Genomic DNA, 14,414 nt, shown 5'->3' on the forward strand with positions numbered 1-14,414 from the left:
TTCTTGCTACTTACTTTCAGCCCCAAAGAGGGGAAAGTAAGTACATGGAAATAAAAGGGAAAGGGAAGCAGAAAGCTAGGGAAGCTTTCTGAAATTCGCTCGCACCTCTGGTCGGCAGCTCTTGGTCTTCAAGTTGTAGCAAGGAATCTACTCGGAAGTAAAAAATAAAATAAAATAAAAGACCAGGCCGCAAAGCCTGAACTGATAAGCGATTTTTCTCCCCGTTCTCATTTTAGGAGACGGAGGCGCTTCTTTCAATTCCCCACATCCAAAGCTACGACCCCCTCCCTTTCCGACGCAACTACTTCCGCACCAGTGACCAGGGGACTGGGGCTTTACTCATGGTTTATTATTTTCCTCCCCTACTCCGCAATTCACACAAGACAGGGGGTCGGGTCGCTGAAACGACTCCCTTGCTTTGAACTCAGCAAGGCCACCAAGAGCTCTCTGAAGATTTTTCTTTACGCAGCAAAATAAGCCCAAGATTCCGAAAAAGCCTTTAACCCAGGCTAAACGCTAACCCAGCTTTTAAGCCTGTGCCAAGGTCGCTGCGGCAGCAGATCCTACTGAGGTTGTAGTAGATTTCCTGCGCTTTTGTCTTCCCGCTTTTGCTAGATCTGGTTTTTTTCGGCTGCCTTGAAATCAACTCTTTTCACGAATTGCCTTTTGCTTCGCCGCCTCTTGGTTTGCAAGCCATCAGGCCAACCTAACCTGGATTTCAAAATAGCTTCCCACTTCCACTCCCACTCCCCCCTTAACTAGAAATCTGAGGAACTTTCTCGCTAATAAATTAATAATAATAATAATAATAATAATAATAATAATAATAATAATAATAATAATAATAATAATCCTCCGCTCGTGCCTTTCTTCATGCGTCGCTCTTTGGGACGAAAAACCAAGAGCATCCGTGCCACGCGCTTTCCTGAAGCCAAGAATTGGATGGGGTTGAGACACCCCCTTCCCTCCCCGCCAGCCCGATTCCTTCCAGACCCCCGTTTTCCTAAACGGAGGCAGGAGCTCATTCGCCTCGCGCACACAACACGAGAGGACACCTTCCCTTCCGCGCCTCAGTGGGCATAAATCCCGGGAATCCAAAACGCTTTCCTTTCCCCCTCCAACAGAAGCTGACTTCTGCTTTTGTTTTTGAAGTTTAAATTGCCAGTTCTGCTTAATAACCTGGCAGCTGCAATAAAAGTATCGGCTGCTAATTAAAGCGGAGCATAATCAACCTTCAATGGCTTGTTTTTTTTGTCTTTCTTTTACTTTCATCCGCCCAGTAATTAAGAGCATTTATATAACAGACTCCGAAAGGTTATTTCAAAAGAAAACCTTTTTTTTGTTTAATACATCAAATATACAGAATATTAATCTTTGAAAGCGATACATTGTCTTATTATTTTAAATACATGACGTCACCCTTGTTCCTGTGCCCTAGCTAGAGGGTGGACTTAAAAATTAAAAAATAGTCAAGTGTGTTCTTTTTTTAAAGAATAAAAATAAGGCAAACGGAGGTTTTTGGAAAAGAGTAGGTTGGTGGTTGGGTTTTCTTTCTGTCAGGATACATACAAAAAAAAAAAAAATACCAATTCTCTTTCTTTCTTGCCACGGGATATACATCTTTGAAAAATCGCTGCAATTTGAAAAACAAAACAAAAAACTGGAATAGACAAAATGCAAGTGAAGACGCGTTCTTGGAAAGAGAGACATGCATTGAGGGGGGGGTGTTTGCCCCACCCACCCACCGTTAAATAAGAACGTACAATAGAATACAATCATAGCAAATTTAAAGTAACATTAAAGAGAAGACCTCTAGTTCTCGTTTTCTTTTTATTGATTTATATTCTACAAGGGGTGTTTCCACTTCGTTTTGTTTTTGTTTTGTTTTTCCTTGAAAGCCTATCCAGAGCTGAAATTAAGGTAATGCACTTTTTTTGTTTTTCAAATGGATTCGTCGTCCCGCTTGAAGCTAACATAAATAAATACAGTGCCCATGGATCCAGTCCTCAAGATGAACACTATTCTTTATATATATATATATATATTTATTAAAAAAGGTCCAATTTTGCAACGTGTCTGGTCATCCATCCTTTAAAAGAAACTTTCCAAGGGACGCCGGGCCGTCTTTCCTTCCCCTTTCCCAAAAAGCGTGGTTTTCAAATCCACCCCACCGACGCCACCCTACCCTCAAAGGAACACACCCGCCCCACCCAAAAACCCCAATCTCAGGCGGCGACAACCCCCTCCCCCCCCGGGGAAAAAAAACTCACTGGTATCCCAGCGCCGAGGCTGTCGTCAGTCTTTGCCCATAGAGTGCGTAAGGGGAGTAATAGGGTCCGGTGGCGGCCGGGACTGGGACGGGGGCGCCGGGGGTGGGCAAGGGGCTCTTGGAGTAAGGGTGGTACCGGCTGCTGAGTCCCAAGGCGTGGTGCGGGCTGCGCAAAGCCAGCGTGCCGGGGCTGCCCGGGCCGCCGGCCGCCGAGCTGGGGACGTGCATATGGCAAGCCATGGCTGCAGCCGCGGCGGCGGCCAGCGAGCTGGAACTCGGGTAGCCGGAGAGGAGTTTCTCGGCCGGGCCGGGGAAGGCCGTGTGAGTCCGCAGGTGGCTGAGCAGCTCCTCCGAGGTGGCGAAGCGTTTGTCGCACGGCCCGTTGGCCGAGACCCAGTTGCAGCTGTGCGGCTGGGGGTCGTTGGGCAGCAGGAAGCCGTACGGGTAGAGAGGGTGGCCGGCCAACGACGGCGGCCCGGCGTGAAGCGGCGGCCCCGGGTAAACCAGCGGGTAGGCGCCGGCCTTGAGGGCTTGCTCGTGGGCGCAGGAGGTGCCGGCGGCCAGGTGGCTGGCGCAATGGTAGCTCAGGCAGTAAGGGTCGCGGCACAGGCTGGCCGTCATCACCGACGGCGGCGAGGCGCCGGCCAGAGGGCTGGAGCCGGCCGTTTTGCCGCCGCCCCCGCCGCCGCCCCCTCCCAAGCTGCCGGCCTTGCTGTGGTCGAGCGTCACGCCCGGCGGCAGGAACTGCGGAGGGTAACCGGCGTACGCCCCGGCCAGGGAGCCCGGGTAGCTCATGCCGGCCGGCGGCAGCGGGAAGACAGTCTGGCCCGGCTTGTAAGGGGAGACGGGCGCCACCAAGCCGGCGGAGCTCAGCACGGCGGCGGCCACCGACGACGGGACGGCGCTGCAGGACGACTCCGCCGTCGAGCAGGAGGCGGCCGAAGCGACGCCCGCCAGCAGCCCCTTGGCGCCCTCGTGGCTTTGGCTCAGCTCGCCCGACAGGCCGCCGCTGGAAGTCAGCCGCCCGGAGCCGTCGGAAGCGCCTTTGCCGCAGTTCTCCGCCGTCTCCTTCTTCTCCGCCTCGCCGCCGCCACCGCTGCTCCCGCCGCCGCCGCCCTTGCTCTCCCCGCCGGGAAGCAGGCCGGGCGAGCAGGCCGAGGCGCTGGAGCTGGGGCTGCCTGTCCTTGGCGTGAACGGCGGGCAGGTGGCGCTCGGCACCCGGAATCCCGATTTCTCGCCGCCACCACCGCCGCCGCCGCCCGAGCTCCCTCCAGACGTGGCTCCGGAGCCTCCGCCGGCCGACGAGTCCTTCTTATCCGCTCCGGGCTTGGAGTAAGGCTTGAAGCTGGACTTGTCCTCGGCGCCGATGTCGCTGAGCTTCAAGGGCCCCCCCTTGGACGCCTCCTTGTCGCCGCCGCCGCCGCCGCTGCTGGACGTGACGCTGGAGAGCTTGGAGGAAGGCGAGGGATCCGGCTTGCCGATCTGGGAGCAGGTCTGCGCGAGGAGAGCCAGCGGGCTCTTCTTGGCGTCCAGCTGCAGAAGGCCGGGGGAGAGAAGAGAGGGGAACCCTGAGTACGGCACCGGGAGACTGCCCGACGGGGCCCCGCCGAAGCGGCTTGCTGCCCTCCTCCCTCCCCTCGACGCCTTTGCAAGCCAGCCTCTCGCCCCGGCATCCCGCCCTGCAAGACAAACCCAGGCCGGCGCCCTGAGCTGCCCCCCCTCCCCCACCGTACCCCGGTCGTCTACTCCGGCCTCCTCGCTGGGATGCCCCGAGCCCTGCCGCCTCGCGCGGCCCTTGGTCCCCCGTCGCTGCGCATCTAGAGAGCCGGCCCCGAGATCCGCTCCGTTTTAGCTCGCTTACCCCCCAAGACCCTCGCTGTGCCCGAAGAGGACCCGCACAAAACACAGTCCACCAAAGAGGCCAGGGCGCTTTCTCTTCCCAAACCCCACTCGAACCCGGGTCAAGGGGCGGCTCGGTTTCAGGTTACCGTCCCTTGGATGGCAATCTACTTCCATAACCAAGAAGCTGGGGGGGTAGGAGTTGTTGGGGGGGCGCAGAGGGGCAGGATTGCGCCTGCCGATGAAGTGGCAAATTCCGCCAGAACAACCGGCCGCTCCGTTTAAGAGCAGAGAATGCAAAAAGGGGAGGAGGGCGGAAAGCCGGGGTGCGTCTCCCTCCAACCCAGGTTGGGGGGGTCCCTCCAAGAGCTTTTTTTAGGGTACCCAGCCAACCTGTCCCCCCCAAATTACCCCAGGCTGGACGATGGTGTGTGTGTGTGTAAGTAAGAGGAAGGAGAAGAGTTGATGACACGAAGCAAGCCCCCTACAAAGGATTCCAACCCCCACCTCCCCAAAAAAACAACCCCACCACCAAAGGACCGGGAGGGGTGGAAGCGGGGAAGGTTTGCCCGCCGCCTCTTACCTCGATCGGGCTGACCGGCGTGGAAGGCAACGGCTGGAGATATTCGGGATGCAAAATGTGGCCCGTCCGTGCCGTGAGCATTTTCAAGACTTTGATGGGGAGGCGGTTGGCTTGGCGCAAAGGGTCCGAAGGAGGGATGGCGTGGAAGAAAGCTTGGCTGCCGCCGCAGCCGATAAGGTTCCCAGCGAGCCCGCTTTGCCAAGGGAGCTCAGCACCACCACCGCAGCCGCCGCCGTTTCCCAGCTCTGGCGCGCCGCCTCCTCCTCCTCCTCCTCCTCCGCCCGGACTACTACTTACGGCAGAAAGCGCGGGCGCTGTAATCATGACCCAAAGGCTGGCATGGAAAAAAAAAACGCGCAGGGGGGCGGCGGGAACGCGCTGCTCGAGAAGCAAAGCTGGGCGTCTGCAGCTTCCAATGGCGACTTCGGGGACGGTGGTGGGTGGGTGGAAGATTCCGCCCCCTTTGGAAAAACCGGGAACGGCGGAAGAAACAGCAAGCGGCAGATTCCTCTGAAGGTTTCTCTCTTTCTTCCTTCCCCTCCCCCTCCCTCAGTCTTTTCTTCCTTCCTTTCTTTTTTTCTCAGTCTTGGCTTTTCTTTCTTTCTTTTCTTGCAAATTCAGGTTTCAAGCGCTGGCGACCCCAAGGAGAAATAAATCCGTGCTTTTTTGGGTGGGTGGGTGGGTGGAGGGTTGTGTTCCTCCCCTCCCCGAGGGGTGGAAGGGAATGTGGGGGGTGATGAGGAAGAGTCCGGGGTTGTCTCCTCCGCCGTTCACCCTCTCCCCTCGGCCCGGCCCGACTCTCCTTCCCTTCCTGTTCCTTTGGTCTCTCGCTTCTCCTCCTCCTCTTCCTCCTCCCAGCCGCTCTTCTCTGCCAGCCAGCCGCTTGCCCGACCAGCCTCGGCTCTGGCAGAGAAAGTGGCTTCCCGAGCGAGCTGAATTAGTCAGGAGATTAAAGCCTTTGCCGCCTTCCAATCAAATGGGAGCCCGAGGTGATTGGAGGGTCAAGGGGATGTGACGTCACGCTCCCTCTTCAAGGGCTTTTCCGCGGCCGACGACCCCCCCCACACTCCCCCACCCACCCAGCGCTCTTGCCCGCTCCAGCCAGCCAGACTCCTGCCTTGCTCCGCTCCCCCCCTGCCCGGCATGGCATTCCTGGGGAGGGGGCAAAATAAAAAAAAACTGTCCACTTTTCCAGGCTCCAGACGTCCGCGGGGCTTTACCACCCCACCCCACCCCCGCGCCCCCAACGCCCAACCCTCGGCTGGGCGCTGCCTTGTTTGTCGGAGCAGGGGCCGCAAAACGCTGCCTGCCCGGGTTGGGACGAGAAGATCGGCGGGGGGGGTTCGCTGCACGTGCTCTCCGTGCACGGCCTATATGGGGTGGGGGGAAGGGAGAGAAAAGCTGACGGGGCCTGGATCGGATTTCCTCCGGCACGAAACGAACAAGGCAAGAAAAATCTTCCAGGGCTCCTCCAACCCAGCGCCCTCCAAGCAGAACTGAAGGGGGCGTGGGGATGTTCCACGCGGGGATTGGGCGAGGCCGGGGGGGTGTCATGTGGATGAGAGGCCCCTCCCCTCTCTTCTCCTCCCCCTCCTCCTGCGCTCCCCCTCCCTCCTGGCCCTGGGGGCGGGGAGCAGGCGCGCTCTCCCTTGGTTCCTCTCCTTCATCCGCTGTCAATGCTCCCCAACCGCAATCCATCAGTTATTTGTCAGCCCCTGTCAATCCTGCCTTGATTTATGTCAGGTTGTGTTGCTGATTACAAGCCTGGTGCGACTTTGAAGGAAGGAAAGGGAGAGAGAGAGAGAGAGAGGCAGCAAAGAGATATATAGACGGACGGACAGCTTCCCTTGGAAGGAATTTTTTTTTTAAAAAAGCCATTCCATTTAAAAGAGTAAATCGCTCCGAGTAAATGCAATTTGCCTACCCGCAAAACAAGCCGCCACGCTCGCTTCCCTGAGCCCGACACCTTGGCCGGGCCTTTCTCTCTCTCTCCCACTCTTCTCGGGCGATTTACACTCCGGTTTTTCCACGGTTCCTCGTACTTGGAGCTGGGAGAAGACCCTTGGTGTATCCCCGTTAGTCTCCCGTGGGATTCTTACCCTTTGATCTTATGGCCACTACTACCCACTCCCACGACTATCGGTGTGCTGCCTCCGCTGCTCTTCTTCCTCGCTGCCCATCTCCCCCCCTTTCTCGAAGACCCTGGAAGGGATTCCCTTATGGGATCCAGAGCCGGTTCCCTTCTGGGGAATGCAAAGCGGACCCCCGCCACGGCGTTGCCCAGGGGCTCCGTGTTACCGACCCGTTTGGGTGGCTTCGTGGGGTCGGCAGGGCCGGAGTTTCCCCGAGGAAAGTTCGAGGCCTCGGCATCTCCCCCACCCCCCGGGGTGTGTGTGCGGGGGATTCAGGGGCGGCCCCGACGAGGCGGAGGGCCTCGCTCGCCCGGGACAAGGTTGGGCCTTTTTCGGGCCGGGCTATTCCACCGAGAGGCGAGCCAGGCGACCTGAACTACGGCTGCCTTCGAACTGGATTTCACCCGCCCGGCGGTGAATACTCCCAAGGAGACGGTTGCATGCCGCTTCTGTCACCTGCCGATGAGCGGCCTGGGTCTTCTTTTGCTTCTTCACCCTTTCCCACGTCCTTGCTCCGGTCTCCCCGCTTCTCGTTTTCCAACCCCGGCCCGAGACGACTTCTGCCCCGTCAAGAAGACGGGCCGACCTTCTCTAGAGGGACGGAGGGAGTCCCTGGGCGAGCCCCATACTGGCCGCTCGGGGTGAGGGGGTGGGGGAGAAAAACAAAGAACAAAAACGGATCGAGTTGCAAATTCTCGGCCACTTTCCACCTCCGCCTCCTGCAACTCTGACTGACCCCCCCCCCCATAACGTTTGGAAGCAAGAACGCGTGGGAAGGAAGGGAAGTTGCGTGTCTGCAAATAGGTTCCCATCGCTTCTCTCTGGCTGACTCCACACCTCACGCTCAACCTTTTTTCCCCTGGGGACTCGCTTCCCACCCACACAACAGTTCCCACCACCCAATACCTTCTTCCTAGAAAAAATAAAGAAATCCAAATACTCCCATAAGTCAGGTTAACGCTGACCAAGATTGGCACCTGACCTGCTGATGCTGTATTGAGTTTCTTGTGGCCCCGAAAGGCCAGAGAGAGAGAGAGAGAGAGAGAGCGTCCCTTGTCAGGCAAAGCCCCCTTGGGCCCTGCCTCTAACGCTCGCGGCCGCTCAGCTTTGAGTTGGGGTCGCTCCATAGTCTTATTTGCAAGCGAAGGGCAAGGACGAGGGCCCTTCCCCCGCTGCACCTTTTTTGGTGTGTGTGTGTATGTGAAGATGTGGATGGCGGGACGGGCCGATTTTCCCCAGGCTCCTCTTAGTCTCCCTCGGCCTTTCCCTCCGAGGTACTCGGCTCTGAGGCTTGAGAGATGCCGGGCTTCCTAGCCGAGGCCCGCACATCAAGAGGCGGGCGATAGTCCCTGCTTACCTCCTTCCTGAATCGGGAGAGGCTCCCAGCCAAGAGGCTTTCGAAGCCAGGCGCCTTGGCCTCTTGGTTTATTTGTTTGGGTTTTTTTTTAAAAAAATAAAAATAAAATCGTGAATCCTGATAGATTTGCTGGAAAGGAGAGGGGTAGAAGGAAGGAAGGAAGAAAAAAGGGAAGGAAGGAAGGAGAGAGAGAAAAGGAAGGAAAGAGAGAGAGAAAAAGAAAAAGAAAGGAAAAAGGAAGAGGGAAGGAAGGAAGGAAGGAAGGAAGGAAGGAAGGAAGGAGAGAAAAGAGAAAGAGGGAAGGAAGGAGAGAAGGAAGGAAGAGAAGAGAAGGAAGGAAGGAGGAAGAGAAAAGGAAGGAAGGAAAGAGAGAGAGAGAAAGAAAGAAACAGGAAAAAAGGAAGAGGAAAGGAAGGAAGGAAGGAAGGAAGGAAGGAAGGAGAAAAAGAGAGGGAAGGAAGGAGAGAAGGAAGGAAGGAAAGAGTGGAAGGGAGGGAAGAGGAAGAGAGAGAAAGAAAGAAAAAAAGAAAAAGAAAGAAAGAAAGAAGAAAGAAAGAAAGAAAAAGAAAGAGAAAAGGAAGGCCGAGCCGTTCTTCATTTCGCCTTCATTTACATGAAAGTGCCCGGACCAGCTGTTTTCCTAACCCGAGCAGAGCGACTTTTCCCGGTTGGTGTTTGACCGCCCCCCCCCCCAGGGTGAAAGAGTAAAAAAGATTAATTGTCTTAAGGTATAGTGTTAGATGTGGGAAAGGGCTCTTTTTACCCCCTCCCCCTGTGGAGCGAGCGAGGCAGAGAAAGACGAGGGACGGGAGGGTTTCGGGCGAGGAGAGGCCTCGTTTTACAATGCTTAAAACACGGGAATCAAAGGTGAACTCCGGGACATGTGTAAAACAAGCAGCGTATTGACGTGCAAAAGAGAGAGAGAGGAAAAACATCGAGAAGCGAGAGTGGGTGGAATACTTGCGTGGTGTGTGTGTGTTTGTGTGTGTGTGTGAGAGAGAGGGAAGGGTAGCGGCGGCGGGGGGTATCTAGTTGTACTCTAGTTGTTGCTTTCTGCAGATGGGGGCGATTCGGAGTATTTTAAGAATTAGGACTTTCCTTTGGGCCTCTGCAGCGCGCTTTCTTTCAAAGCAGCCGCCCGGCTTTCCAAAGGCCCGAAGAGATCGACGGATCGAGGATCAAGAGAGGTCGGCTTGTGTGAAAGGTCAGCCCGAGATCCCGGCCCGAGTTCAAATCGGGGGTGCCCTTCCCGGAAAGGCTCCCTTCGCCTCTTTTTAAGACCTTCCTGGGACGCGCACGCTGGGTTCGTCGGAGATATAGTAGCAGTAGTAGTAGGATTCACACGTGACGGCCAAGCCCTGATGGCTGGGAATTGGCCGGGGTTTTTAAAACGGACCCAAAGGGCTGGAGTCGTACGACCGGCTTATCCGTACACACACACACACACACTCCAAAAAAACCCCCCAAAAATAAGCAATCTGGGTTTGTGATTCAGCCGGTTGTGTTGTTTGAACGGGCCAAAATAACCTCCGTTTAAGAGGAAATGGAGCTTTGCACAATCCGCTTCCAAAGTTTGTTTCGATTTCTTTTCTTTTTTTTTCTTTTAAGTGACGAGTTCTTCTTCTTCTTCTTCTTCTTCTTCTTCTTCTCTCCAGCAAATTAAATTGAGCTAGGTGAGAAGCCTCCCATCCCCTTATACTTAAGGAAGCCTCCATCAAAGCGAGGGGGCTGCCATTATTTTCCAAGCCTGGGGTGTGGGGGTGGGGGCACTTGGGGGTGGGGAACCCCGAAAGGATTAATTAGCAAGTGCCAGTCCACACTTTCGTTTACCTACCAGCTATCGCCAAAGATGTCAAGTCGATTTTATTTGCACACAATGGAAATGATTTATTTTCACCGAAGGAGGAAAGCGGGGGTGGGGGGGGAGGGGGCGTGGGCTGGCAGTTATTTGAAGAGGGGAGAGCGAAGGGGAAGAAGTGGGGAGGGGGGGGTAGAGGAGGAGGAGGAGGAGGTTAAAAAAAAGTTTGAAAACGCCTTGAACTATTCATTGTCGAGATGGCTAATCAGTATTGAGGCTGGAGGGCAATCGGGCAACCTTTTCAATGCGGTTTCCCTTTCATCTCCAGCGGGATGGAGGCGCTCAATTAAAACCCTATCAGTTTGTAAGTAAATCAACGCCTATCAAAGTTGTCACATCAAACAAAACGATTATTATTGCTGCCCGCCTCCCCTATTAATCTCCTTCTAAAATAATATGCTTGACAGCTCAGGCTGGTGCGCTGCAAAACCTGGTTAGGATCACCTTCAACCCTCCCCTTCAAAAAAAAAAAAAAAAAAAGAAAGGAAGGAAGGAAGAAAAAAGATTTATAGCAAAGGTTGGATTGACTTCTGTTGTTTTTCTTTCCTTTTCCTTTTCCAGGTTTTGGGGAAAGACGCGGGCTGCTTGGCGCGTTGTGTACACAAAAATCTTCTATTCTTTTCCTTGGCCATTTAAAAGAAAAATAGCAGCTGCACTTTGGACAAAAGTGGAATATATTCGAGGAAGGGTCAACTTGGGCTTCCCGGTGGGATTTCTCTCTCTCTCCCCCCTCGTTATATAGAGAAGACTGGGTCACCCACCGGTGGGGAAGATCGGGGAGCCGCCGCCCCACCTGGCCCACGCTTCTCTGCCCCCCCCCCAAAAAAACAGTTGGCTTTGGGAACCGCCGCCAAATGTTGCGAGAGCCGGCCCCGTTGAGCCGCGCGTGTGCCGGGGCAGGCATCGGCTCCGGAACCGGTGGGTTCTCCGGCCGGCGTGGAGAGGCGAGGGGGGCCCTCGGCTTCAGGGGAGAGCCAGGGGGGGAGAAACGGATCCCTCTGGATTTCGGGTGCCTGGCGACCTTGGAAGGAAAGCGGGCAGCCCTGAGAATCTTGGATTTTTTTTGTGTTGGGGGGGGCGGGGGCGCATCTGCCAAGATTAGGATCTCACCCCTAAAGAAAATGAAAGGAATTGCAAAGAGACTGACAGTCGGTTTAGGAGCAAAAAGGGTTTCTCCCGGGATCCGAAAAAAGCGTCTGCTGGGTTCTACTTTTTTCCTTTTTCTTTTTCCAAGTCCCGCGTGGGTGGGCCAGGCCTGCTTTCTTGAGCGGAACCGATTTTTTTTTAATTATTATTATTTTAAAACCATCTTCGGTTCTCCTTTCCTTCAAGGGCGCTCCCGGCTCTTCTCCACCGCGCCGAGCTCTTCTGCCTTTGTTTCTCGGCGGAGAGGCGGTGAAATTAGAGAGAGAGAGAGAGAGAGAGAGAACCCCCACCAACCTCGCGATCGCGAGTGTGCAAACTGAAACTTTTTCGCGACCGAGCCCGGCTAACGGGCCACTTCGTCACTGGGAGGGTGGGCGGGCGGGGGGGGGAGACCTGAGCGCGCGATTTCTTCCACTCTTCCTCCCTTTTCCTTTTTCCCTTCGGTTTGGAAAACAAAACAAAACTGGAAGTTCCCCGGGGTCTGTCTCGCGCGCGCGCCCCCGCGCGCCCCGCTGCACGCGCTTTCCACTGACAGGAGCATCCTGCTCCAGAGAAATGCTGCAGGCAATTGGGGGGGGGGCTTGGAGACACCCACCCACCCACAAAATTAACTCCGCTTCTGGGAAGGTGTGTGTGTGTGGGGGGGAGGATAGGGTTTCAAAGAGGGAGGGGTTGCTTCTCGCGATCTTTTGAACTTCACCTGGGGGCCATGGGAGGAAGAGGGGAAAGGAAAGAGCTTCAGGGAGAAAAGGAATTGCTCATAACAATAACCGCAACCACAACCCAGAACCAAAACGAGCAGCAAACTTTCCAAACGTGTCAACGGAGGCCAGATCGGTGTCCGTGAGAACGTGGCGCAAATTATGTGGGGGAGGGGGGGAAAGAATAAAAATAAAACAGGCCCCGAGTGGTGGCAGTTTGAAGGAAAAGAAAGCTAAGCTGAGACGTGAAAGGAAAGGGGGGCCCTTCGATGATGGAAAAATTGGGGAGACGGGAGGGAGGGGGACGCTTAACCCTACCGGAAGTGATCTTGCGCTACCCGTGGGAACAAACGGGGAGCGGCGCGAGGATCGGAGCTTGCCTCGCGCAACGTCTCCCTTCCGTGGCGTTGGGAGAATGGAAGAGATTTCAACCTCTCTTCTTCGTCCCAATTGCGGCAAAACGGAGTCGGAAGTTGTTCTACCAAACTTCTCAGGTTTTTTTTTTTTTTTTTGAGCTTGGTAGAGGTGTAGGTAAGGTGTGCACGCGTGGGAAAAAAAAGTTTTGAAGTAGTATTTCCAAGCATCCAAAGTGCGGCATCATCGCCTCTTATTATATATATTATTTGGGGGCGGGGGGAGAATGAAAAACAGGTTTAGGCGGTGCAGATCCCTTTGCAAAAAAATAATAATTCGGATTATGCAGCCGCTCGCTTGACGGTCCTACGCGCGTGGTCCCTCGGAGTCTCTTCCCCCCCCCCCAAACCCCAAATCTTAGGCGTCCTAAAAAAATAATAATAATTCCACCTAAGTGGATTTGTCACTTGGGACTGTATTTCGGTGACACGCCAAATAATTTACATCCGCGCTCATCTGGGCTGTCCACGAGAATGATGGATCTTTTGTTGGGTTGCAGAAAAGGGGGGGGGGAGGAGGTGGGGGTGCAAAGAGTACAGAATGATCTATAATGATGTAATATATACATTAAAAGGGTGTCTGGATGATCCGAGTTTTGCTAAAAAAAATGTAAAAAGGGGGCTTTTTGATTGATAACAGGGCTTGCTGTTTTTCTGCACAAGCTGTCACGGGCTGACACAATGGTTGAATTATTAGGGCAGAGAAGGGCAACCATAAATTTCCCGCGTCAGGCAAAAAACTCTCTTTATTGTCTCTATGATGGATTGGCCTCCGTACTAGACACCAAATACTCCGTATCACCCTTAAATGGGAACACATTTTTCGTGGCCATAATTCATGTTTTTTAAATAGAAAGTTTGAAATGCCTGCCTATATTTCACCGGCCTGACATATTTATGAATCACTCCCTGCATGCAAATATAATTATTTAAAGCGCCAAGGCTGACATATGGGCTGGCGATGGACTAAAGGCTGTTAGCGGAGTGACTTTTCTTTTAATCCTCTAAATTGAAAAGTAGGGACAGGCGAGGAGGAGGGGGAGAGAAGCGGGCGGGGGGGGGACGGACGGACGGACGACGACGACGCTTTACCTGTCTTGGCAGTTCGAGACAGCCGAAGGGAAAGTTTGAGCTGTTTTCGTCCAAGCTCTTTTAAAGAGAATTTCTCAAAGAAATTCCCTGCGGGATTTGGGGCCGCTGGTGAAAAAGAGGGAGGGGGGGCGGGAAGACGGGGTGTGTGTGTTGTTTTCTTCTTAGAACTGACTACTCGGTTAAGGAAGGAGGTTGTTCGAGACTTGGGTCTCCGCTTTGGCCCTTTTCGGGTTCCAAGCCACCATTCGTGGTTTGTCTACTACAGTGCCTTAAAAACGCTGCGCAAAGGCGCCCAACTCTTCCCCTCGAGGTTTGATCTATTGGGAAAGCCAAGAGGTCGGACAGAGGAGGAGGGAATCTACTCCAGGTTGGAGGAATCTTCCTGGCTCTTTAGGAGTGGGGGGAAGAGAGAGAGAGAGAGAGAAGCAAAGAAGCGAGGAAGAGGACGCGTCGATTCCCCCCGCCGCCTTTGCCGCGGCTGAAAACCGACCCGGCCCCAGCAAAAGGGGGGATACGTCGTGGGATCTGGCGTAGCTTCCCCCACCCCCCGGGCAGGATCTGTGCTCCCCCGCACTGCCAAGAGGGGATCTTTGCAAAGAGCCGCCGAGGGAGGAATCCACTCTGGAGGAGTGATGGACCCTCCCTCACCCCCGATTCTTTCCATCCACCCCCAGGAATTTCGGCTTGGCTGCGGCGGGATGCCCGCCTTCCACCCACCCCCAGGACCGTCTGGAGGGACCGTTGTGCCTTTTCCACCCCGTTGGCCGGGTCGGTGGGCTCCCCCTCCCCCTTCGGCCGTCTCAGTCGCCCTCGGCTCTGCCGGGCATGGATGGGCACGGCTTGGCATGCGGTGCTGGGCTGGCTAGCATCGTCCTTGCTTGGGGAGAGACGGGGAAAGCAAGCGTTGTGGGGACGGGCTGTGTGTGTGTGTGTGTGTAGAGAGAGAGAGAGAGAGAGAGACCAAGCCGAGGCGCTCGGACTTCTGACCAATGGGTGACCCCGGGACACCCCCCGAGAAGCGCCC

General features: G+C 55.0%; 1 protein-coding gene across 1 annotated transcript; it reads right to left on the reverse strand.

The window, feature by feature from the left end:
• Positions 1–2,242: 2,242 nt before the first annotated feature.
• On the reverse strand, positions 2,243–5,236 carry ZNF503 (zinc finger protein 503). Its single transcript, XM_026674186.2, has 2 exons — positions 4,692–5,236; positions 2,243–3,802 (listed from the first exon to the last, which is right to left on the reverse strand). The coding sequence occupies exons 1-2, from the start codon at positions 5,013–5,015 to the stop codon at positions 2,267–2,269; spliced, it is 1,860 nt and encodes a 619-aa protein (XP_026529971.1). The 5' UTR covers positions 5,016–5,236; the 3' UTR covers positions 2,243–2,266.
• Between the last annotated feature and the right edge of the window lie 9,178 nt (positions 5,237–14,414).

This window comes from Notechis scutatus, chromosome 4, assembly GCF_049901735.1.
Source record: "Notechis scutatus isolate UNSWTSFEM ecotype Mainland chromosome 4, rNotScu1.2, whole genome shotgun sequence".
Taxonomy (NCBI): Eukaryota; Metazoa; Chordata; class Lepidosauria; order Squamata; family Elapidae; genus Notechis; species Notechis scutatus.

Excerpts from the sequence above, each read along its gene's own strand:
- ZNF503 (XM_026674186.2), bottom strand. The coding sequence starts at position 5,015 with ATGATTACAGCGCCCGCGCTTTCTGCCGTAAGTAGTAGTCCGGGCGGA. Across the intron at positions 3,803-4,691 it reads CGCCGGTCAGCCCGATCGAG|CTGGACGCCAAGAAGAGCCC; the intron begins GTAAGAGGCGGC and ends GGCCTTCTGCAG.